Below are 27187 nucleotides of genomic sequence, written 5' to 3'. Positions count from 1 at the left end.
TCATCCAAAAAGGGGAAGTAGAAGTATGCAGGTCCAGGGCTGTGTGTGGTGCAGGCAGCTGGTGAGACTCTCAGAGGAGGTTTGTGTTGGAGGTTGAAGCACTGTGGGAGGAGTACTATAAACCTGTAGACAGTAGTAATATGCCAGGTCTTCAGCCTGGACACTGCTGATGGTGAGAGTGAAGTCTGTTACAGACCCACTGCCTGTGAAGCAATCAGGGACCCCAGTGTTCCGAGTGGATGCTAAGTAGATCAGCAGTTTAGTAGATTGCCCAGGTTTCTGCTGGTACCAGGATAAGCGGTTGTTTTTATTGTCTAAAACACTCTGACTGGACTTGCAGCTGATGGTGACCTTCTCTCCCACTGACACAGCCAGGGAGGATGGAGACTGGGTCATCACAATGTCTGCACAGGCACCTGCAAAAGGAAAACAAGTGATCATGCATAATAAAAAAAACACAGAATTTAATACACATGAAATTTGTCATTTAGTGTCCTTGTAATGCCATATTGTCAGAGTATTATTGCATGAAAATATTACACCCTGGCACACATTGTAAATTTTTTATATACAAAGAAATGACTCTAAAAAGATTATAATACTTTTCAATTTCTCACCAGACACCCAGAGCAGCAGGGACATGAGGACCTGCTTCTGTGACTCCATTTTGCTCTCCCTGCCTGTCTAATGGTGCTCAGTTCTCACTGTAAAGATCTGGTTTATAAATTCTGAGCAGCTGGTCTAGGCTGGCAGAGCTCATGCAAAGCAGTCAGCAGATACAAAAGCAAATGCCTGGGCAATTTGTGTGAGAGTGGCTGGTGTCAATCAACAGGCAAATGTACCATCACAAAGAGCATAAGAAATTGCTGAAAGATATTTACTTACAGCTTCCCAACAAAAATGTACTAGGATCTCTAATAGTAGAAGCTTTGGTTAAAATCCAAGACATATTTAAATCAGGTGACTTGTGCAGAAACATTAGGAGAGCTATCTCAAATTGACAGTCCTAAAGAAATATGTTCAAAAAATTACAACAACAAATTAGGAAACAGTAAGAAAACATGCAATAAAAGAAACGAAGTATGGAAGGAAGAAAAGAGGAAAGCCAAAAACTAGAGAATTAATCCTAATTATTTTCATTGTCTCCCATCTCCAAAACAACTCTTACATTAAGGACAAGGAACAGGGCCTTGGACATTTGGGCTCCCATTTCTGGGCCAAACATTGAAGACAGATGTAAAGAGAAGCCCATAATCGCTCTGTGGAAATCCTGGGGACATTAATTTAAACCTGAGATCAGAGGAACTTTAACCTCAAACCAAAGTTAAACCCAACAGAAACTAACACGTATCCTCCCTACAACTTTAGGAAACAGAAAGAGAACTCTACATTGGGGGAATGGAGAGGAATCAAGAAACAAGATTTCTTCAAGAATTTGTGGTAGACACACTTTGCCAAGAATATTTATTCCAGAAATGCATATTCTAGGATAATTTAGATTAGCAGTATTAAAACTGGGTTAATGCTATGGGATAATGCTTATGTACACTGGTTTAATGAAACTCAAATTGGCCAGTAGCCAGGCAGTAAGTATAGGAAGGCTAAACAGACAAGGAGAATTCTGGGTAGAGGAAGGCTGAGTCAGGACATGCTAGCCGGCCATCCACGGAGCAGCATGTAATGGCACACAGTAAAAGCCACAGAACACATGTCGATATATAGATTTACAGAAATGGGCTGAGTTTAAGTGTAAGAGCTGGTCAATGGTAGGCCTGAGCTAATGGCTAAACAGTCTTAATTAATATAAGCCTCAATGTTTTCTTTGGTCTGAGTGGGTGGGGACCGGGAGGAACAGAGAAAACTCCAGCTACAGGTTAAGATGGTTTTGCTGACAGAATGAACAGGGGAAAACCCTTCCCAGCAGGAGGAACAACCATCCTAAATCAAGTAACAATTTTACAGAAACCAATAGAATTCAACATCAGAGATGGTTCCCATTCATAGGGGAAAAATTGTCTGAATATGAATGAAAATCAATAGCAATAACAGAGGTCACAGAACCTGTCTGGGCTTCAGCTTAGTGGACTCTGAAAACATATAAAAAGTTAACTATAAACCCAGTATTATGTATAAACTACAAAAAAACCAGAAGAATAAATGAATCATTAAAATATCATGGTAAGAAGTCAAGATTCACATCTGTAATCCCACAACTGGGGAGATAGAAGCAGGATCATGGGGCATTTGAGGCCAGATTTGAGGCTGGTCTAATCTATGAATGGAAATAATCTCTCAAAAACATGCATTGTTAATCAACTGGCTACAAAGCAGCTCGTGGCGTTTGATATGCAAAACAAAGTAGTTATCTGACATTAATGTTTAAGCATTAAGCCAAGAATACTACTGAAAATTAAATAAGCATTTAAGTAACATGCACTTACCTTTTATTTTGCATTAATTATATAATTTTATACATCTACTTTTAGTGCACAAAATGTTAAATTACTTATGATGAGCAATTTCAGATTTCCTCTGTCAACCATCATATGAGAGAGATAAAGAGGGTGTGGATAAGGAAGTTCCCAATTTCAAGGTCAAGAATATGACAGATGAGTATCTGCCCCATTCAGAGTCTAACAAGTTGTCATGTGCTCTCAATCTTTGCTAAACTTTTTACTTTGCTTTGTGACAGCTGCAGTGAGCTCAGATTGTGCTTCATGTCATTTACTGCTGCTCAATCAGGTTGGTCACATGGAGACTGAGGTTTTATAAATTCAAAGTCTCCTGCAGTTAATCATGTGCTTCACACAGTGTGTAAGGGGAGAGCATGGGGACTAAAAGGACAAAATTCCCTTGTTCTTTTAAGTGTAATAGAAAAATCTGGACAGTCCTTAGTTACTGCTTTGCCCACAAATCAAGTTTCTACACTGTGTTGGTTCATTAGATTCCTTGGGCTGGGATTAAGTGAACAAACTACAAACCTACTGGCTGAAAACAACACAGATTAATTTGCTCCCAGCTTTGATCCAGGAAGTCTGATGTTGATGACCTTGAGCTCATGGGACACAGCACCCTCTTCCATGGGTACCACTGTGGAATGAGGCCCAGGGAAGTTCTATTTCATCCTCAAAATAAGCAAAGAGGAGAAAGAGGATGTTGTCATTTACTATGGTGTAAAAGGCAAGCAATCTTCACATACAGTACCATAGGCTAAAATGCAAACTTCTCTACTTAAATGGTCCAAATGCTATCACATGTTACTTATTTTTGGCACATCATAGAATGCTGCCTAAAATTGTGTGAGTGGAAGAACAATAGACCAACAATTTACAGTTGAGTTCTGTATACCATGGGAAATCAGCTTCATTCAGACAAAACCTTAATGATCCTTTCAGCTCCACCATCCTCAGTATGGAAAAATGAAGCAGAAGAATAAACATTATCCAATCTCTTCTAAATAAATACATATGATTGAAAGTAAGGGAAGTTCCAAGGTATCAATAACTCTTGTTCTTCTGAAGTTGATTAGTGACTTTTACATGATCTTTTGTGGCTTGTGGATTCTTCTCATTTTTGGCTATGAGATAGAAACCAAAGCAAAAACATAAAAAAAACCTTGTTTGAATAATGAACTAAAAGGAAATCATGATTGTGACTGACTATAAATGATAGGCAGACAGAATATAAAGAGCAAGCAGTACATGCTGCTGGAGGGAATGCAACCTGGTACAACCACTGTGGACTTCAGTATGGAGATCCACAAGAAAATATAAAAATATACAATATGATTTAGCTACTCCTGCACTATGTATATTTCTGAACAAATGTAAATCTTCATAAAATAGATATATTTCCACACCCATGTTTATTGCTGCACTATTCACAATAGTAAGAATTTAAATCAACCCAGTGTCTATCAACAGATGAATGGATAAAAAACATACATATGGCAAAGAAAATCGTACAGCTATAATAAAAGTAGAAATCACATAAAAGTGTTAATTTTTTCTCTGTGACTCAATATATAGATTTGATTAAAAAAAGACTCATTGTGTAGGTGAATACAATATTTATTATTCTTCATTTGGGTATGGAGTTCAGCCAACTTCTCCTGGTCCAGGCTGATTAGTGGCAGTCTTGAAATCTTCTGTATCCTTGGTGTTTTCCTTACTGCATGTCCCATCAGTATCTGTGACAGCCATTGGGCAAGGTGGCACATGAGTGGTTGAGTCAGGACATTTACAAAGTCAATGTAATCTTAGAAAATGTAGTGAGACCAAACTGAAAAATAAAATAAAATGTTGTACTTAACAGTAGCCATCCCTGGTGGTGGATAGGTCCTGCAGAGGATGTAAGGAGTCGGCAGGAGAAAGAAGTGAGCCAGGCCATGTTGGTCAGGAGAATCTTGCAGCCTGACTGACTAGCAGCCAGAGTGTTTCTTTATTTATGCAGAATTTAGTTATCAGGGATACATTCATGATGTTCCAAAACATAGATCATATCATTTTTGTTTTTGGACATGTGTTTCACTTCCTTTTGCTCATCTTTTAGTCATCATTAATAAACTATGACACAACAGAGTTATCATTTCCATACATTTTTCCTCAAGTTTTGACATCATTAATAAACAGAGTTATCATTCTTACTCATAAAACCCATAACCCAATTTTTGAGAATCTAGAGGCATATGACAGCCTGTGCTCAGGCTGGTTGTTTTGGTTGCTTCAAGGACACTAGACCAAAACAAAATCTTCAACCACCTTGGGCATTTTGCCATGTCTCAAGAAATGTGTTATTAACTCTTAGTGGTCAGAGTGCCCAGGAAAAATCCTCAGGCTAAAGCTGATGCAGTAATTCAAATTCTGGCATAATACAATCAATGTTCACATTTATATCTTTATAGAATTGGTCTATATGTCTAATCCTGGCATTCTGTTGTTCCTTGGTCATATGACATTATAGTGGCTCTACATGAACTAACTTCTAAGAGAGGAAGGTCCTAACACCTCATACTTTTATCATCTTTCCACTCCACACTTTGCTCATCAATATGTCTTTGTGTAGGGCAGTTGTATGCCATGTAATTGTCTGAGTGTACACTGGGAAGAGCCTTGTAATCTGAACTGTAGCCAACTCCTCTAGCCCACTGAATCTTGTTGACCTTTTTAATTTTACTTTGTTTTGAATATCTTGTTTCAGTGTAAGTACAGGGACAAATGTTTCAAGAATGTCTCATAGCCTCATGAAGAGACCTCTGGCTTCTTCTTTATGTGTCATGACCTCCAAGGCATAAGGAAGACCTTCAAGTAGATAAGGATATCTCCCTTAAAGTGTGGGAGGGATAGTATGTTCAGGACTTTCCTAGATAAGCTTAGAAGCAGCATTCCTGGGAGAAGGCATAAATGATTCAGAAGGAATTTTCCATCAAACCAATATCCTCAAATTGTACAAATATTAAAAGTGCCCCACATATGTAACAGGTGGAGATGAAAACCAAAGGTGGCATGGCAGACATCATGCAGCTCAGCTTTGCTGGATCTTTGTCAAGCAGCTGTGCTGGCTTTATGACTTCTGCCATTCCATTCAGATATGGCTATGCCATGTATTGCTCTTACAATGAAGTGTTTTGAGTACCCAGAAGAGAATGCAACCTTGACAACACCTTGACTATAACCTGTGAGAGCCTGAGGAAAGGATACCCTGCTCAGATAATTATGCTGAGCTCATAAGTCACTGAGTTTGTGATAACTTCTTGTGCAGTACTAGGAAAGTCATACAATACATACATACATATATACATACATACATACATACATACATACATACATACGTACATACATACACATCATCCTGAGATAGGACTGTAACTTGAAAAACTCAGAGATGTACATCTGAAAGTGTTACTAAGGATCATTTTGTTGAGCTTTCTCACTTCACATGTGGAGGATACAAAAACCTCAAAGAAGGTTCATGAAGAAGTGAAGAATGTCTATGAAGTAAAACTTCCAAGACCATGAGTTGCACACTTGGGCCTCTAGAGTTCATGCACCTACAATGGTAGAACAACTAGAATATGAAAAGGAGCTGGACATGGTCACATATAATTCAGCAGTCAGAGTGAAGAGGCTGGTGGTTTGCAGGCTCAGAGTCACTGTGTGCTAGATAGTTATTTCCAAGTCAGAACAGGTTTTATAGTGATATTTTGTACTCCTTCACCTAAGAAGACAACAGAAACTGAATCAGGCAAGAAGAGAATGTGGCCACATTATAGAAGATATTATAGAGAAAGATGTGAGTATTGGATGAGGAGAAAAGAAAAGCTATTGAGTATAAGGCCATGAACAAGCATCTGTGATGGGCACAGAGAGGCAGATCAGAAGCTAGGAAGTAAGTCAGCTGCAGGAGGCTAGGGTGTGTGATCTCCTGAAGGGGAACTTTGAAATCTCAATCAAATAGAAGTATAAATGTGACATCAGAGTGAGGATGTCAACTCCTTCTTCAAGACAACTAGCAATCTTCAATATTCAAAGTTTTTATTTTGAGAGATCAAGGAAAATTTCCTGTAAATATTAAATGATGTATACTCAGTCTACTGAATATAAAAATTATGATTTGAAATAGTATCATGGGGAATCTTTGTTAAGGAAGCAAATTGAAAATTATAAAGAATACAAGATGTGACAAACAATAATTAGTTTAAGAAATCTCTGTTTCACAGCTTTGGCTTCTTCCTCTTTATAAACAAGATTTCTAAAATCACATAGTTGAAATATCTGATGAGAAACAGCTTAGAGACTAAGCTTAAGTAAACAGCAACCCCAGGAGGTTTGTATTTCACCCTGGAGCATTGTGGGAGGAAACTCATAACTCTGCTGACAGAAAGAGGACACAGCTTCATCAGCCTCCACAGGATGGATGGTGAGGGTGATGTCTGTCCCAGACCCACTGCCACTGAAACTGGCAGATACCACAGATGCAAGAGTAGATGCTAAAGAGATGAGGAGCCTGGGGGGTTCTCCTGGTTTCTGTTGGTGCCAATAACTATTAGCAGATGAAGTGACCCTCTTGGTGGCACTATAGTAGATGGTTGCCCTTTGCCCTAGAGGCAAAGGCATTGAAGCTGGAGACTGGATCAGCACGATGTCGCCAATGGAAGCTGAAATAATAAACACACCTTATTGTCACAGATATACTAAAATCATGCCAGTGAAACACCATCATGTATGTGGAATCTATAACACACTCATGAGCTACACTCTGAGAAGCCATAAAATAAAAGGGAAACATAACACTAATTAAATGCCATAATTTCAATGGTCAAGACTTCAAGGCATGGAAAACAACAAGGGCTACAAGGGATATTCTCACCACTGTATCCTCTCAGCTGGAACCCAGAGCAGCAGTACCCACAACAGGAGGACAGCTGAGCCTATCTCTAAGACCTGGACTAGAGGCTGCTTCTTGGGCACTGACAAGCTGCCTTTAGGGATGTTAGAGCAATCTGCACTGTGGCTAAAGTCTCAATATGCAAATCAACTCAGAGAAGCTTGACTCGGTGCTCAAAGGACACCTGCTCTTGTGTCACTCTATGGCAGTTAAGATTAGGAAGAATTCCCTAGAGTATTCTAAGTGATGTATCCCAGGTGATTTTCTGGGTGATCTTTCTGAATTGTCACTCTTTGCTATTTTGAGGTCCCATGTGAGGAGTTTACTGTCACTGCTCTGCTGTAAAGAATGTGAGCTACAGAAGCCCTGTGATCCTCAGAATTAAACTTTTAAAAAAAATGTTTTTATATTTATTCTGTGTGGAAGTGTTTTCTCTACAAGTACCACAATCCTGTTGCCCTTGGATTCCAGAAGAGGGCATTGGGTCATTTGGAACTATTGTGGTAGACAGCTGTAAACTTCCCTATGGATGCTGGGAATTAATCCTATATCCACTGCAAGACCAAGAAGGGATCTTATCTACTGATTCATCTCTCTAGCCTACACTAATTTTTGTGTCTCATAACAACAACATATATTTTGCACTGGGATACTTCTCAGCAAGAGAAAATAATTGGATTTAATAAGATTGAGAAAAGGAATGTGTCCTGGATCAGATGACAAGGGACATTGGCTCCACTAAGAGGCTTTAACCTAAATGTCATCAGGAGCAGAAGAAGTAGTGAGCTGTAAGCATTGGCTTGAAGAAGGAGGCTGGAAACCTAACTGAGAATGAACAGGCATGAACTGAGGATAAGGCAGGTCTCTCCATCTTCTCACTCCAAGGCCAATGTTGAGTCCACATGAAGCCTTCACAAATGGAGGAACATTTAACCCTGTAACCAGTAACACCTCAGATTCCACACTTCCTCTCAGTCAGCATCCAGCTTAGGAGTCCCAGCTTGGTCTTTGCACAGAGTGTCAGTTATCCTGGCAATTTCCCTACTATGAAACCCAGGGCAGATAATGATGCTGGACTTTGTGTCCCTCTGGACACTCACCATACCTTCTACTCCACACAGGCTACAGCTTTTGAGAAAAACCTCAGGTTAGCTGGGAAGTGAGGCATGTTCATAGTCAGCATTTCCCTTCTCTGTGGCACCTCAATGGAGGTACTGACAACGTGAGGGGAAGTCAGAGATTTGTATTTCCAGGTATTTGACAGGTAGAAATGGCTCAGATCCTGATATCTTTGAACAGTATCATTGTATTTGAAGAAACTGAGTGAAGTGCAGTGCTTTCCAATCAAGGACTGCAGTACATTGCAGCGTAACAGTCCCCACAAAGCCATGCAATAAATCCATGGTTCCAGACTGTTTTTTGTTGGGGGTGGTGGTGGTGTTTTAGTTTGGTTTGGTTTGGTTTTTGGTGGTGGCAAGCATGTATGAATCAGGGCTACTAGGAAAGTCTGAGGTCACTAACCCTGTGCTCACGTGGAGTACTATTTGTCTGTGATCTCCTCCTTTTCCTGCCCACAAGATGCTCAGCTTTGCTCCACAGACTCTTGCCCCTGATGGGCTGCCTCATCACAGACTCACACAGGGCCTTCTTCTCAGGGAACAGAACCTCCAAAATTGAGACAACATTAAACTCATTATTCCTTTTTCTTCTCATGACTGAGGCAGTGATGCACACGCAGGGCTTCACCCTTTCAATATAATTCAAAGCAAGAGATGCTTAAGTCATTGCACAACTGAACACATTGATGTTTTTGAGATCTTCACTATTGCTTGTGGTGGTATTGTGTTCCCCGAAATATTGTGCACCCTAATAAACTTATCTGGGGTCAGAGAACAGAACAGCCACAGTATTAAATATAGAGGATAGGCAGTGGTAGCACACGCCTTTAATTCTAGCATTCCAGAGGCAGAGATCAACTTGGATCTCTGTGTGTTCAAGGATACAGCCAAGCATGGTGACTCATACCTTTAATCCAAGAAAGCAAGCCTTTAATCCCAGGGAGTGATGGCAGAAAGCAGAAATGTATATAAGGAGTGAAGACCAGAAACTAGAAGCTTTTGGCTGGTTAAGCTTCAGGCTTTTGAGAAGCAGATCGGCTGAGATTCATTCTGGATGAGGACTCAGAGGCTTCCAGTCTGAGAAAACAGGATCAGCTGAGGAAATGGCAAGGTGAGGTGGCTGTGGCTTGTTCTGCCTCTCTGATCTTCCAGTGGTCACCCCAATACCCCACTCCAGTTTGATTTTTATTAATAAGACCTGTTAAGATTCCTTCTACAGTTGTTTTTACAATTCTGTAAGCAATGTCCCTGGATATTGATGTGGATTGCATTCTTGTATAACACTTTTACCACAGCCTTCATGGCTTACTCTATTGGTAATTGTGGAAGATCTTTCCATTCGCTATCTTCTTCAACTTCATTATTAAACATCCCAGGGATTTCATTTTAGGGATCTTTAACATCCTTGCTTAAACTGGTTCCCAGGTAATTGTTTTGAAGTTGTGAATAGAATTTGTCCCTGGCTTCTTTCTTAGTAAGTTTGAAACTATTACACAGAAAAGCTACTGATTTTTTTTAGGTTGACTTTATATAGTGCTCTTTGTTTATATCCTGCTCTTTGCTGGAAGCATTTTCAGGTCTAAGAATGTTACGGTTGGATTTTGAGGGTCTTTTAAGTATAAGAGTATTTTGTTGTAATTTGACTTCTTCCTTTTATTTCTGATCCTTGCCTTTTTTCTATGACTGAGGTTTTAGCAGAACGTTGAATAAGAGTGAGAGAATAGGTGTGTACCTTTTTCTCATTTCAGATTTGTGAAGCATTGCTATTTTCCCTCACTTAGTATAATTATAATGATATTTTTATTAGTCATAACCTTTGTTTTTGCTTTATATTGTTTTACTATGTTATTACACATTACTTTCAGAAATACATTATTGTTTATTATTATTATTATTATTATTTAATACCATTGTGAAGCAGCTTGTCAATCAACTACAATACTGTCTAGAAGATGCACAGTTTAAAAACAGCTTGGCTTTTACCTTCTTTTAGAAGGGAATGGGGCCTAGGTTGGAGCAGGGAGACTGAAGGGGCTGGAGGAGGAAAGAGGGGAAATTTTGATTGGTATGTAAAATGAATTTTAAAAAATTTAATTAAACAAAAATACAGCTTGGCTTAGAACTGCCCAGATCTGTCATTCTCTCATCCTCCACCTCTTCTGCTGCTACCAGGCCCCTGTGCTCTGGATCAGTAACACAGTTGCTGGGTTGGGAACCTACATCTATGTTTCTTGAGCTGGCATTCACACAGTGCCCTTAGCTCTCTGGAGATGCTTCAGGGGCATGAAGTTGCAGAAGCCTCTCTTGTGAACTCTCCCATTTCAAACTGGAGCCAGCAGGCTTTTCTGAAGTTAGACACCCAGGACAGCTGTGTATGGATTGGCTGCCTGTTAACCCAAGGTTTATTAAACTCCTTCACAGCCTTCTCAGAATCCTCTTAAAGGAGAAAATTGACATACATGTTCTCAATAGGTTGGCCCCCAGATGTTGCAGACATTCATCTCCACTAGTAAGTTGGTTCCACATCAATAAATACTTCCTCAAAGAACCCATCACAGTGCTCTTGTATCTCCATGTCCTTCACAGAACAGTGTGAGCCATCAGCTGTCTGTGTACTATTTGGGGCTTTGTTTGATATTGTCAATAAAAATGATCTTGGTAAGGGTCAGTTTATTGTGCAACCAAAAACGTCTGCCTCCTTGACCACATGCTTCAATTTTGAAGAAAAATGAAGAGTTGACTTTGTCTGTCTCAGTGTTGACAATAGAAATCAAATATTATGTCTTCTGCCAGCAGAAACTGAAGGCTCAGCTGCATATGCCACTAACTGTGCCCTGTATTCTTAATTATTCAGGAAAGATCCTTCTATTACTGGTTCACTTATGGGTTTTATCATGAGTTTAAATGAATTTTCTGAACTAGTCAAGATGATAACAGGATTTCTACTTAAGCACTTTGTACTGAATTGCAGTTAGTATGTTTGTGTTTGAGCCAACCTTTCATCCCTCAATAGAAACCAATTTGGTTATAGTATACATTCCTCTTCATGTGTTCTTAGATTTCACTTGCAAGAATTAGGAGGTCCTTATATTGATCAGGGAAAATTGGTCTCTCATCTCTGGCATCTTTTTCTTTTTTATCTTTGCTTTGTCATCTGGGTAATGCTGGCTCCATACAATGAGTCCGGTGGTGTTCCTTCCTTTTCTATGGCATGGAACAGTTCCAGGAGTGTAAATGTCAGCTTTTCATTAAAGGTCTGGCAAAATTCTTCAAAGCATCCATAAGTCTTAATAATTTTATAAATAAATTATTTGTATTATAACTTTGAAATTTTGCATAAGAAAATACTGAAAATAATAATGCTTGATTACTCCCCGCTTAGAAAAAATGCATTGCAAAATGTTGGCATTAAGACAATAATTATATTTCTTGTATTTTACAGTTATTATACTTCACAACTTTTGCTAATGAGTTCACTAAGACTTGCTACCCTTTCCCTTATGAAAAGTTTTACATTGTAAGTATTACCTTTGAAAGGCTTCTACAACTGGAGTGTACAGTTGGAATGTAGTCCAAATAAAAATGTGCTACTAATGTAAAATATATTCTAAAGACTTAAACACAGTTTCTTTTTACATTTTAAAGTGGCTAAAAATTAAAATTTACTATGCAGTTCTTATCATGCTGCCTAGGGCTAAGAGGACCAGGTGTCTTCATGTCACCTGCCTCTTCCACATAGATGACCAGGAGCACCCATTGTAGATACCAAGTGTGTTTTCATGGACAGCTCCCTCTACCCAGGGGTCTGTAGGACAGACTGGGAGAGACACTTGAAAGCAAACAGGCTACTGTTTTGATTTACCATTATCTTACACATTTGTTATCTACTTTTAAAATTGGATTGCAAAATAAACTAGCAATTTTATGATTTTTTAAATTTTTCTATTGAACATAATAATCCTTATTCAAGAGAAAAGGTAAAGTTCTTCTATAATTTATAACTTCAGAGCTGCCAAAAATTAGGACTGTCATTTATTAGACCTGGCCTATGTTAAGGGATGCATTAACCTATGCCATTACTTGTCACTTTATATCAGCCTCATAAAGCCCATGAGATCCTCGTGTCTTTTCTGGGGTCCTGTTTTCCAGGTAGCCTCACTGGTGATGTGAGTAGCAGTCCAGTCATCCTTGTTCCACATCTAGTATCCTCCTATGAGTGACTACATACCATATTTGTCTTTCTGAGTCTGGGTTACCTCACTCAGGATGATTTTTTCTAGATCCATCCATTTGCCTGCAAACTTCATGATGTCATTGTTTTTCTCTGCTGAGTAGGATTCCATTGTGTATATGTGCCACAATTTATTTATCCATTCTTCAGTTGAAGGGCATCTAGGTTGTTTCCAGGTTTTGGCTATTACAAACAAAGCTGATATGAACATAGCTGAGCAAGTGCTCTTGTTGTATGGTTGAGCATTTCTTGGGTATATGTTCAAGAGTGGTACAGCTGGATCTTGGGGGAGATTGATTCCCAATGTTCTAAGAAAGTACCATATTGATTTCCAAAGTGGTTGTACAAGCTTGCATTCCCACCAGCAGTGGAGGGGAGACAGGAGGATCGCCCCGTGATGGATAAATGCCTGAGATCTACATAAACAACCTGGACATGAGTGGGAGCAATGAAGGGCGAGGGTCAAGGGAAAGAGAGCGGGAGATCCCAGCTGGATCAAGAACAGAGAGGGAGAACAAGGAATAGGAGACCATGGTAAATGAAGATCACACGAGAAAAGGAAGAAACAAAGTGCTAAAGAGGCCCACAGAAATCCACAAAGATACCCCCACAAAAAACTGCTGGCAATGGTCGAGAGACAGCTGGGACTGACCTAATCTGGTGATGGGATGGCCAAACACCCTAATAGTTGTGCCAGAAACCACTTCCAAAGACTGAGGAATCCGGATGCAGACATCCACAGCTAGGCCCCAGGTGGAGTGCCTGGAGTCTAATTTGTGAGAAAGAGGAGGGTTTATATGAGTGAGAATTGTTGAAATCAAGGTTGGATAAAGCACAGGGACAAATAACCAAACGAATGGAAACACATGAACTATGAACCAAAGGCTGAGGGGCCCCCAACTGGATCAGGCCCTCTGAATAGGTAAGACAGTCGATTGGCTTGATCTGTTTGGGAGGCATCTAGGCAGTGGTACCAGGTCCTGGGCTCATTGCATGAGTCAGCTGTTTGAAACCTGGGACTTACTTATGCAGGGACACTTGGCTCAATCTGGGAGGAGGGGACTGGACCTGCCTGGACTGAGTCTATCAGGTCGATCTCAGATCTCAGTCCTCAGAGGAGGCCTTGCTCTGGAGGAGGTGGGAATGGAGGGTGTGCTGGGGGGAAGGGGAGGGGGGCAGGAAGGGGGAGAACAAGGGAATCTGTGGCTATTATGTAGAACTGAATAGTATTGTGAAATAAAATAAAATAATAAAAAAGGAAAAGAAAAAAAGCCCATGAGAACTTGCTGTTTCTCTGTACAGAAATTACATCAGTCATCTAAATACAGAGTATGCTCCATAGTTCAGCTGTCAGATTGTTCCCACTCTGAGGTCCACCTTTCTCTACACATTTCTTGAGAAAGAGCTAATTTTCTAACAGGTAAAAAATGAAAGACATTCATCTAATCTATAAAACATGGCTGAGGATGAGTTCTTCTCTTCTTCCACTGTAGCCAAGGAGTGAAACCTTTTGCTGTGAAACTTGTTAATTGTGGTCTTCTGACATTAGGGAACCTGCTCATAAATCATTTCAAATGTGACTTGTACATTTTTGAGTAAAATCACCAAGATGTATGTTCTTTTTCCTGTTGGTTCAGTACAGTTAATTCTGACATTTACTCTGGTGGTGTTCATGTTTGACTGTGTAGTGAAATAATATTTTTTCAAAAAGTGTCCCAACAGTGGCATGTTTTCATCTGTTTTCAAACAAGGTCACTCAGATCCAATTTCCAACTAAAACTCTTGCTGTATTCACTTCATCTGCAAGTGCAATTAGCACATCTACCCCACTTTGGTGCAGCTCTCACAGAACATCTAGCATGGAGTCTAATTCTGTGCATAACTTGTCCAGCTCTCAATCTGTTATTACTGTGAAAGTCTCTTCCATTTCTCAATTACCTGTTTTGCTCAGTTTCTACTACTTGGTGTGTTTGCTATATTAGCTTATGAAGTTCCTGCTTTATCTGCTTATGCTTCATCTCCATTTGCCTACTTATCCTTTCTAAGACCATGAAATGTTTCATCTCTGGTGTATGGTTTTCATTGTCTTCTTTCAATTCTCCCAAGAGTTTTATGATCTTTCCTGTACAATTTCTTCTCCAACTGGAAAAATGCAAGGATTCTTTTTTAACCTGCAAATCATTAAATTGACCATGGAAATGTTTCATAAGCACCTTTTCAGTCATGATTTTGCAAATCAGTTTTGGCTGCTTTGGAAGAGAAATTTTCTAAGGCATTTTGCAAAGGAGTATTTCTATTTCTCTCTGATGCAATGCTTTGAGGGGCTCAACATATGTGGCTGTGTTGTCCTTGACCCTTTTCATGGGATTTTCAAATTGTCTATTCATACTTCATGATCCATTCTCAGCTTATTTCTCTCTGAAATTAATATGTGTAGCTCATTTCTCCATCTGTAGTTTTCTCATAAAATTTTTGAAATTTGGGAATCAGTAAAGGCATGTCTGTGGTACAGTTTGGCATGTAGGGTTCCAGGGAAAGAGTTTGCATTTCCTCTATTTGGGTGCCAAACATCTTCCTGCAGCCTTTTGGCAGAAGGTTCCTCTCTGATTATGGGGCTATGCCTCGACATCATCATTCTTCTCTCCTTCTGCAGCCCCTCAACAGTTTTCAACAGGTCTTGTATCTCAATCCCTTTTTCTCCCAGTTCTTAGTCAAGTCTTTCAAGCTGTGCTTTAGCATGTGCCTGCTCTGCCTGGAATTCTATGGACTGGAGATTCTGATCCTCCTTGTCATTCTTCTTGTGTTCTAACAGCATTTTCCTGCCTAAGAACATCTATTTCAGATTCAGATGTTTGACAGTGATATAATGGACTTCCTTTATGTCCCCAAGTTCTATCTTGAGTGCTTTCAATAGACATTTTATTGCTGCTTCAATAGTATTGCTTGCTATGTTTCTGATAAAGTTGTTGATATTCTTTGATGTAATTTTATGACAGTTGTGTGTAGAAACACCAATTTCTTCTAGATGTTCCAGTTTTGAGGAGAAGTATAAGATTTCTAAATACTCCTTGGTGATCACCAGTATTTCATTTTAATCTACTGCAAGCCTCTCTCTTCTATCTCTGATTTTATTAATTTAGAGAGCTTTCTTTTCTCTAAGTTAGTTTGCATGCTGTTTCTGATGCATTTATTTAAAGAAAAAAATGTGAATAATTTTATGTATTGTTATTTTAATCTCCATTTACTTGTCACCTCCTACCACTGACTGCCTCTGAGTTTGATTTGATCATTTCATTAGAGCTTGAGACTCATCACTAGGTTCTTGTTTGAGATCTCTCTGAATTTGGTCATTTGCTTGAAGTTTTCCTTTTTTAAATGTAGGCATTCAAAGCCATAAACTTTCCTCTAATCATCACATAGCTGTGGTGGTATTGTGTTCCCCAAAATATCGTGTACCTTAATAAACTTATCTGGGGTCAGAGAACAGAAAAGCCACTAGTTAGGGAGTGATAGCACACTCCTTTAATCCTAGCATTCCAGAGACATTAATTCCTCTGGATCTCTGTGAGTTCAAGGCCACATTGGAAACAGCCAAGCATGGTGACACACGCCTTTAATCCAGAAAGCAGCCTTTAATCCAGAGAGTGGTGCAGAAAGCAGAAAGCTATATAAGGCGTGAGGACCAGAAACTAGCAGCATTTGGCTGGTTAAGCATTTGGCTGGTTAAGCATATGGCTGATTAAGCATTCAGGCTTTTAAGCAGCAGTTTAGCTGAGAGCTATTGGGATGAGGACACAGAAGCTTCCAGTCTGAGGAAACAGGACCAGCTGAGGAATTGGCAAGGTGAGATAGCTGTGGCTTGTTCTGTCTCTCTGTTCTACCAGCATTGTTGACCCCAATAACTGGCCTCGGGTTTGATTTTATTAATAAGAACTTTTAAGATTCCTGCTACACATAGCTGCCTCCCAAAGATGCAGAGAAGCTGTGCTGTCAATTTCATTTGACTCCAGAAATTGTTTGTTTTTCTCATTTTCTTCTTCAATAAATTAATGGTAATTCAAGAGGATATTGTGCCGTCTCCAATTAATTATTTGGTTCCTATAATTCCACCATGTACTGATTTCTAGTTTCATTTAGATTCTCTTATTCTTTTTTAGAATGTACATTATGACTTAAAATGAAGTCTATATTTAGAAGGTTGATGGGATCTAAGAATGATATATAATATACATGTATACATGATAGCTGTGATATATTTTAGATGTCCTGGTGGCCATCCATTTTTCATGCAGTTTAATTCTAAAATTTCTAGAGTGGTTTTCAATTTGAATCTAAAGAAGAGGGCAGTGTGCTGAAATGACCCTCTGCTATTGTATTAGGACAAATCTGAACTTCTGTGTTCATTTGATGTGGGGCACCCTTTTTTCTTGCAATCTGTTGACTACCAGTCCATAGGACAAATGGGCAGAAGCCGTGACAGACAGCTTTAAATCATCTGTGAACACAATAGAAATAGCCTTCTGGAAGGCATCTTCAGTGAGGCAGCTCAACTTTTTCCAGAGTGAAGGGGAAATTCAAAGCATGGGGACAGTGGCTGAATACAAAAAGCCCAATTATTGCTATCTGGCAAATTATTTAGCCCTGGCACCCATTTCTGACCTCAGTTTGTGAAAATGTATTCTGAGTAGTCTAGACTACAGAAAATAACCGGATTCTGTAACCCCTAATGAGAGCTGCAGATGTTCTTAGACAATCAATAGTTACAGGATAGGAAAATATATTTCAAGATTTAAAACACTTTTTATGTCACTGTGACTTAGAAAATACTAAAGTAGGCCAATATTAGGAGATTTAAAGTAAACCTGAGTTCCAACCAAAGTACTTAAGACACAGCTCTCTTTCTGTAAAAACTCGAGAAAGTCAGCACTTCTGTTAATCACAAAATGTTATTTTAAAATGTAGTATATATGCATAAATTCCTTATTTTCCTTAGACTCCTCAATAGTTTAATTTTATAAAGCTATCTCTCTAAACATATAACAATAACTGGTTCTTTCTTTGAAACTGCAGCTGCGAGATTTCACCCCAATCAATTAGAGAGCTGTCGTTCACAATTTCCATACTGCACATATATCAGTAACTGTGAAAGCCTCTGTGAAAACTCAAGTGGATCAGGATTCTATCCAGGCACATGAAAGGTTGAGTGAGAACATTTGCAAATTCAAGGTAATCTTGGGAAACTTCATGAAACCTTATTTTAAAATTAAAAGAAAAAACAGTTGTGCCAACATCCTCAGTAGCCCTAGAAGAAGATTCTTTTCAGTACCTAGATGAGAATGCAGCCTTGACAACACCTTAACTGTAGCCTATGAGAGCCTGAAGAAATAACCCAAACCCTGCCCAGAATATACCTGTTAGGATTGTAGTCACAATGTTTGTGCTAATTTATTGTGCATCAGTAGGAAATTAACACAATATGGTTTCAATATCCTGAATTGGAATTAAACTTGAAAAACTCAGAGACCTGTATCTCAGAAAAATTGCTAGGGATCATCCTGTTGTGCTTTCTCACTCCACATAGGGAGGATGCAGAAGCCCAAAAAAGGCTCATGTAGAAGTGGAGAATGTGTACAAAGAAAACCTTCAATGACCATGGCTGTCCACACTTGGGCCTCTGGAGTTTATGGCCCTGCAATGGTAGAACAACTATAAAATGAAAAAGAGCTGGACATGGTGACATGTTATCCAGCAGTCAGGGAGGAGGGGCAGGTGTGTTTCAGGTTAAGGGTCACTAGGCATTAAATAGCGATTTCTAGGTTGGCTGGTGATGCGCACACACACACACACACACACACACACACACACACACACACATACACACACACACACTTGAAACTCACCCCATATTAAAAGAAAGAAAAATGTAAAGCAGGCAAGAAGAGAATGTGGCCACATTGTGGAAGATATTATACAGAAAGATGTGAGTATTGGACAAGGAGAAAAGAACAGCTAAGGAGTCTAAGACTGTGAATGAACATCGGTAATGGACACGGAGATGCAGAAGAAAAAACAAGCAGTAAATCAGGTGAAGGAGGCTTTTGTGTGTGATCTGCTGAAGAGGGACTTTTGAAATCTCAAGAAAATAGAAAGAAATGTGACATTAGTTTGAGAATGGCAGATGTGTCTGCAACACCACTAACAATCTTCAGTGCTCAAGCTCTGATTATTTTGAGACACTGAGGAACGGTTCCCTGTAAGTTAAATTGGCTGTCTACTCAGTCTATTGAACACACAAATTCACATACAGGTGCATGCATTCACACATATGTGTGCACACACATATGATATTTTGAAAAGGAAATCTTTAATAAAGAAGCAAATTCAAAAGTTATAAAGCATCCGTGTTTGGACAAACACTCATATCAATTTAAGAAATCTCTGTTTCATAGCTTCACCTTTTTTACAAACAAGATTTCTAAAATCACATTGTTGAGATGTGTGGGGAAAGACAGAGCTAAAATTGACACTCAGTGAGGAGCAACCCCCGAGAAGGTTTTATTTAGCCCTGGAGCACTGTAGGAGGAAACTTCCCCTACTCTGCTGACAGTAGCAGCTTACAGCATCATCAGCCTCCACAGGATGGATGGTGAGGGTGAAGTCTGTCCCAGACCAACTGCTGCTGAACCTGTCAGGGACTGCAGATGCTAGGTTGGATGCTCCATAGATGAGGAGTTTGGGAGGCTGTTTTAGTTTCTTTTGACACAACTGCATGCTGTGGAATGTTCTGTATGTCCTGTGGGAGCCCTTCTTGGGTTCCTCGTGGCTTTGCCCAGCGGGTCCGTATGGAGGATGCTGGGTCAACACAATGTCTCCGATGGAAGCGGGAATGATAAGCATACATTGTTGTCACAGGTGTACTGAAAAAACCCACTGTAAAACCGTGATATATATGGAATCTGTGTTAGTCTTGAGCTACACTCTGAGATGTCATAAAATAAAAGGGAAACTTAAAACCAATTAAATGCCATCATTTCAATGATCAGGATACCAAATCATGGAAAATAGCAAGGACTACAAGGGATGCTCCAAAACTGCACCCTCTCACCTAGAACCCAGAGTAGCAGTACCCACAGCAGGAGAACAGCTGACCCCATGTCTGAGAGCTGAGGAGAGGCTGCCTCATGGGAACTGGCAAGCTGCCTTTTCTCAATATGCAAATCAGCCCAGAAAAGCTTGACTTGGTGCTCAAAGAACACCTGCTCCTCTGTCACCCTCTGGCATTTTGAATGAACAAAAGATTCCCTGGAGTATTTTAAGTGTATCCCAAATGATTTTATGGCTGGCCCTGGGGAATCACAGTCTGTTACTTTGAGGTTCCATCTGGGGAGTGCACTCTCACTGCTCTGCATACTGTGAAGGATTTGAGTTGTTTTCCATTTCCCCTACTCCTCAACTTTATTAAGGTTTCCCAGCTAATAGTTTTAGACATACTAGATTCCTTTCCTGATAGCCATTATTCATCTATTTCTCTCATGACTTGTACATTATATCTGTACTCTCATGATTGAAACACTATTTTTTCTGTGTGCATAGTATTTTATTGTATCTTCTGAAGTGCTGTCTTCATGGTCATGAAACATCTTAGTTTGTGATTGTCTTGTAATGTCCTTATGTTTCCCTCAATTTATAATACAATTTTGCTTTTTACTGCTGAGTAATATTCCATTGTGAAAATGTACCACATTTTCTTTATCCATTCTTCTGGTGAGGGACATCTAGGTTGTTTCCAGGTTCTGGCTATCATGAAATTTGAAGGCAAATGGATGGAACTAGGAAAAAAAATCCTGAGTGAGGTATCCCACACACAGAAAGACAAACACGGCATGTACTCACTCATAAGTAAATATTAGACATAAAGCAAAGGTTAACCAGACTATAATCCACAATCCCCGAGGAGCTCAGTAACAAGGAGGACCCTAAGAGGGACTTGGATAAATCTCACTGGGAGAGGGAATGAGATAAGACCTCCTGAGTAAACTGGGAGCATTCACAGGGAGGGGTGAAGGGGATGGCAGGTGGGAACATGAGAGAACAGGATTGTTGAGTTGGGGCAGGGACAAAGAGGGAGAGCAAGGAAAGCGATAGTGAAGAGGGAGTCTAAACTGTAATCAGATGCGTGACTACCCTAATTTGATGTTTTCAATAAAGATGGTGCTGTCAAGGGTCAGTGTATTGTGGAACCAAAAATATCTGTCTCCAGGACAACATGCTCCAATTTTGAAGGAAAATGAACAGTTGATTTTTCAGTCTCAGTGCTGACAACAGAACCCAAGCATTCTGCTTTCTTCCAGCAGAAGCTTCACACAGGGCTGCACATGCTACTAACTGTGCCCTATACTGTTAGTTTTATTCAGGAAAGATTCTATTACTGGTCTATTCAGAGATTTTAATTATGATTTCAAATGAGTATTCTGCATTACTCAAGATGATGACAGGATTTCTACTTCTTAAACACTTTATGCTGAATTAAAAGTGGTATTTTTGTTTTAACCAACCTTTGATCCCTGAATAGAAATTAACTTGGTTATAGTGTACAGGCCCCCTTAACGTGTTCTTAGATTTCATTTGCAAGAATTAGGGTGTCCTTGTGTTAATCAGCGAGCTTCTCTGCCTTATTCCTTTTGTATCTTGGTTTTGTTATCTGGGTAATGCTGGCTCCATACGATGAGTCTGGTATGTATTCCTTCCTTTCCTATGGCATGGAACAGTTTCACAATTGTTAATGTCAGCTCTGCATTAAAGGTCTGCAAAGCATCTATAAATCTCGTGCTTCACTCTTTTATAAAATAAATTGTTTGTATTATAACTTTGAAATGTTGTATAGGAAAAAATGAAAATAATAATGCTTTTTTACTCCCATCTCAGAAAAACACACGTTACATAATGTTGGCATTAAGCCAATAATTACACATCTTGGATTTAACAGGTACAGTACTTCACAACATTTGCTCACAAGTACACTAAGACTTGCTTTCCTTTATGAAAAGTTCTGCTTTGCAAGTTTTACCTTTGAATTATTTTTACGAGTATGTGCATTTGGAATATTTTCCAAATCAAAATGTACTATTAGTGTAAAATATATTCTAAAAACATATACATGGTGTCTTTTTACACTTTAAGGTATCTAAAAATTAAAATGTACTATGCAGCTCTTATCATGCTGTCTGGTTCTAAGAGGACCAGGTGTCCTCATGTCACCTGCATCTTCCATGTGGTTGACCAGGAGCACCCATGGTAGACACCAAGACTCCATGGACAGCTCCCTCTCCAGAGAGGGGCTATAAGACAGCCTGGGAAAGACACTTGAAAACAAACTAGCTTTGATTTACCACTATTGCACACATTTGTGAAGTACTTTTAAAAATGGGATTGCAATATAATCTAGCTATTTTATGAATGTTTTTATTTTTCTATTCAACATAATATTTCTTTTTCAACAGAAAAAGTCATATTGTTTGTAACTTTAGAGCTGCCAAAAATTACAACTGTCATTTACTAGACATGGCCTACATTAAGGGATACATTAAACTACATCATTAGTTGTCACTTTATATCAAGTGCAAAAACCCAAGAGAGCTTGCTGTTTTCCTGTACAGAAATTACAACAATCATCTAAATACTGAGGATGCTCTACAGCTCAGTTATCAGTTGATGATATTGTTCACACTATGAGGCCCACATTCCTCTGCCGATTTCATGAGAAAGAGCTGATTTTCTGAAATACAGAGAATGAAAAGCACACATCTAGTCTATAAAATGTGGCTGAGGATGACCAATTCTCTTCTTCCACTCTAGCCTAGCAGAGAGCCCTTTTGCATTAACCTTGCTAATTGCTGGCTTCTGACATTATGGAACTTTGCTATAAACCACAGGAAAAGATAATGGAATTCAGCTACTATCACAAAAGCTACTACTGGGAAAAGTCAAGGATTTTCCAAAGGTCAAGCTATGGCTTAAGAAGTCTTGGTGATATTATAGCTTTGGTGTATGTATGTATGTATGTATGTATGTATGTTTATACATATATACACACATATTTAAAAATGGTTCATATAGTGATTTTCTTGTAATGCTATGTGTAGTTCCAAGAAGTCCTAATAGTGTATTTATCTAAAATACCTATCAAGCATCCAAGGCCAAACTAAACAACAACTGTCTCCTAGGTTAGGCAGATAGCTTTATTTCTTGTTCAATTTAGGGTGAGACCCTCTTTTCTTATACAGCCTTACTAACATTATAGACCCCTAACTTCTTACCTAGCCACTTCTGGGAATGTAGACTGAGCACATAGATCCCCTTCTTGATTCACTAACTGATCATTAGCTCTCTATTGACCTCCTACTTTACCACTCCCCTTTTGGGTTGTAAAAGAAAGCCTGGTGGTCACTGCTTAAGGACAAGTCTTACCTGCCTTTATGACCCCTTAATAATTAAAGCCTGGTGGACTTGCTCTGCCAGAGGATTGCTATTGCTTGGGTTTATAACTGGATTCCTGACTTAGAGAGAAGGGACAGAATAAGGAGATGGAGAGTAGGAAAGAGAGAGGAAAAGAGAATGGAAGAACTAGAGAGGAACTGACTAGATGGGAAGAACTAGATTGAAGAGATAGAAGAGAGTACTAGAGGAACAAGATGGAAGATGAGGAAGAGCCAGATGGGGAAGAACAAGATGATAAAGAAGGAGATGGGAGAGGAGCTAAGACAGGAAGGTACTACATGGATGAAAATCTAGATGGGGCAGAAAAAGAGGAGAGAATTAAGATAGAACTTAGAGGGGACAACAGATAAAGGTAGAGACAAATCAGGCAATAAAGGAGCTAAGCATGAGAGTAGAACAGAAGCTGTGTAGAGAGAGAACTGACACAGAACAATAAAGTGTATGGACTAAGGAGTTTCGTGTACATAGATTCACTTTTTTTCATCAAAGATTAAATTGTCAGCTGGTTGTAGACAGTCCCTGGGAGAGGACTATTGAAGAGCCAGACCCATCTAGTCACCAATAGAACCTGTTCATAATGTCATCTCTAATGCAATTATTTAATGGTTTGAGGTAGAATACACTATCACATATGTTCTTTTTCCTGTTTGCTGAGGGCACTTAATTATGACATGTTAGTCTGGTGATGGTCCAGACTATGGTTATGTAGTGGATCCGTATTTTTTAAAAGCTGTCCCAACAGTGGCACATTTTCATCTGTTTTCCAATGAGGTCACACTGTTCAGAGGTCCAACTAAAACTCTTGCTGTATTTACGTCATCTGCAACAGGGACTGGCACATCTAGTTCACCTTCAACAAAACATGTATTAAGGAGTCTAATTTTGTGCAGAATTTATCCAGCTCCCAATTCTTTAGCTGTGCAAATCTCTTCCATTTCTTAACTCCCTTGTTGTGCTCAGTTTCTACTACTTGGTGTGTTTTCTGTATTATCTGCTAGAGTTCCTGCTCTCTCTGCTTATTGTCCATCTCCATCTGCCTACTTATCCTTTCAAGCCCATGAAAGGTTTCATCTCTGGTGTACAGTTTTCATTGTCTTCTTTCAATTCTACTAAGAGTTTTGTGACTTGTCCTATAGGATTTCTTCTTGAACTTGAGAAATGCAAGGATTCTTCTTTACACTACAGATCATTAACTTGACATTGTAAATATTTTATAAGCACCTCTTGAGTTGTGATTTTGTGATGCAGTTTGCCTACTTTGGAAGAGGAATTTTCAAAGCCATGTTTACAAGGGAGTTTCTCTGTTTCTCTCTCATGAGATGCTTTGAGTGGCTCAATGTCTGCAGCTGTATCATCCTTGACCATTTTCATGGAGTTTTCAAATTGCTGTATTGTATTGTATTCAGATTCCATCCTCAGCATATTTGTCTGAAATAAATCTGTGTAGCTCATTTCTCAATCTGTAGTTTTCTCATAAAACCTCTGAAATATGGGAATCAGTAAAGGCATGTCTACGGTACAGCTTGGCATGTAGGGTTCCAGGGAAAGAGTTTGCATTTCCTCTATTTGGGTGCCAAACTTCTTCCTTCAGCCTTTTGGCAAAAGTTCCTCTCTGATCCTGTGGCTATGCCTGGACACAATCATTCTTCTCTCCTTCTGCAGCCTCACCACAGTTTTCAACAGGTCTTGTATCTCTCTCCCTTTTTCTCTCAGTTTTTAGTTGAGTATTGCCAGATGTGTTTTAGCATGTGCCTGCTCTACCTGGAATTCTATGGACTGGAGGTTCTGATCCTCCCTGCCATTCTTCTTGTGATCTAACTTAGCATTTTCATGCTTAAGAACATCTATTTCTTGAGTTAATCTTGCATCTGGCCCATTACTGAAGGTGTTTATCAGCTGTAGGAATTCACTGGTAGAATTTTTGGGCTCACTTATGTATACCATCATATCATCTTTGACACTGGACTAGGCCATCTGCATAAGTGAGACAGTTGTGTAGCTTGATCTGCTTAAGGGGTCCCCTGTGGTGCGACATCTCGAAAGCCTTGAGGCAGGTGGAGGCGCTTGGACCTCCCTTTACTGAATGTACTAGGCTCTGCTGACTCCCTATGGAAGGCCTTACCATATCTGAGGATAGAATGGGGGTGCACTGGGGGGGGAGGAAATGGAAGTTGGGAGGAAGGAAGAAAGGAGGATCTGTGGTTGGTATATAAAAATAAATAAAAAAGTTTAATTAAAAAAGGTTAAATATTTTTAAATTAAAAAAAGAAAAAAGCATGTGGATGTATAGTATAAATGCAAGACTTTCAAAGTGCTTCAGAGAAATAATAAAACCAAAACAAAATAAAACTGTGTACAATCAATTTACAACAATAAGGATTTTTGAGGGCCAGCAAGATGGCTCATATGACAAAAGCACTTGCCACCAAGCCTGATGACAAACCTGAGCTTGATCCTCAGAACCACCAAAATGTCAAAGACACAATCAAGTCAAGTGTCCTCTGACCTCTAGAAACATGACATGTTACATGTGCAACTAGAAACATGCTCACTCGTATACAGATGAAAATAATTAATTAAATAAGTGTAATAAAAGTTAAAAAAAAATATGGAAAGGAAAAGAAAAGACAGAAGAAATGGTCACCAGTAAAAAGGTAAGAAAGCCCTCCAGAATCTAGAAACAACAGGAAGCACTCTTGCCACAGCCATCAACAGAAATACAGTTTGTCATAGTCGTCACTTCAGCACATAGACGCTTATGATGGACACCAGAACTACAAAAGATAAATCCCTCATTATCAAACAACATAGTTTGTGCTAATGTGATACAGAACAAATAGAAAGATAATACTGATTTCTCCTTTGTATTATTGTATAAAAGTTTTTCATACCAAAAGACATAAGAGATATTGAACCCATCTTATTTTGCTGGGTGCTGCAAATGTTTTCATCACTGTTTCAGCCACACTGGCTGTCAAACAGAAGAGGGAAGTGTGCAGGTCCAGGGCTGTGTGTGGTGCAGGCAGCTAGTGAATCTCAGAGGAGGTTTTTGTTGAAGGCTGAAGCACTGTGGGAGGAGTATTATAATGCTGCTGACAGTAATAATCTGCCAGATCTTCATCCTGGACACTGGTGATGGTGAGAGTGTAACCTGTCCCAGACCCACTGCCTGTGAAGCGATCAGGGACCCCAGTGTTCCGAGTGGATGCTAAGTAGATCAGCAGTTTAGGAGATTGCCCTGGTTTCTGCTGGTACCAGGCCAAGTAGTTATAGGAGCCTGAAGTGAGACTCTGACTGGACTTGCAGCTGATGGTGACCTTCTCTCCTGCTGACACAGCCAGGGAAGATGGAGACTGGGTCATCACAATGTCTGCACAGGCACCTGCAATATGGAAGAACAATGATCATGTATAATAATAAAAAAAAAAAACTACAGAATTCAATACATAGGAAATTTGTCATTTAAAGTCCTTGTAGTACCATATTGTCAAAATATTATTGCATAAAAAATACACCCTGGCACACACTGTAATTTTTTTTGTATACAAAGAAAGGACTCTAAAACAATTATAACACTTTAAAATTTCTCACCAGACACCCAGAGCAGCAGGGACATGAGGACCTGGGTCTGCAACTCCATCTTGCTCCCCCTGCTTAGTTCTCAATGTCAAGGCCTGGTTTTTAAATTCTGAGCAGCTGGGCTGGACTGGAAAGGCTCATGCAAAGCAGTCAGAAAATACAAAAACAGGTGCCTGAGCAGTGTGTGTGAAAGTAGCTGGTGTCAATTACAGGCAAACATATCATCATAAAGAGCATGAGAAATCACTGAAAGATTTTGGCTTACAGCTCTCCAACAGAAACTACTAGGATCTCTAATAGAAGCCTTGGTTAAAATCCAAGACATATTTAAATCAGGTGACTTTTGCAGAAACATTAGGAGAGCTAGCTCAGATTG

General features: G+C 39.4%; 1 gene segment (V, D, J or C); it reads right to left on the bottom strand.

Annotated features, from left to right (window-relative positions):
* LOC114686497 lies at positions 1–26976 on the bottom strand. The segment is given in 2 exon segments: positions 1–416; positions 26824–26976. Coding segments are annotated over 2 exon segments (465 nt in total).
* Between the last annotated feature and the right edge of the window lie 211 nt (positions 26977–27187).

The sequence above is a fragment of the Peromyscus leucopus genome, chromosome 3, assembly GCF_004664715.2.
Source record: "Peromyscus leucopus breed LL Stock chromosome 3, UCI_PerLeu_2.1, whole genome shotgun sequence".
NCBI lineage: Eukaryota > Metazoa > Chordata > Mammalia > Rodentia > Cricetidae > Peromyscus > Peromyscus leucopus.
This window is presented reverse-complemented; position numbering and strand designations above follow the sequence as displayed.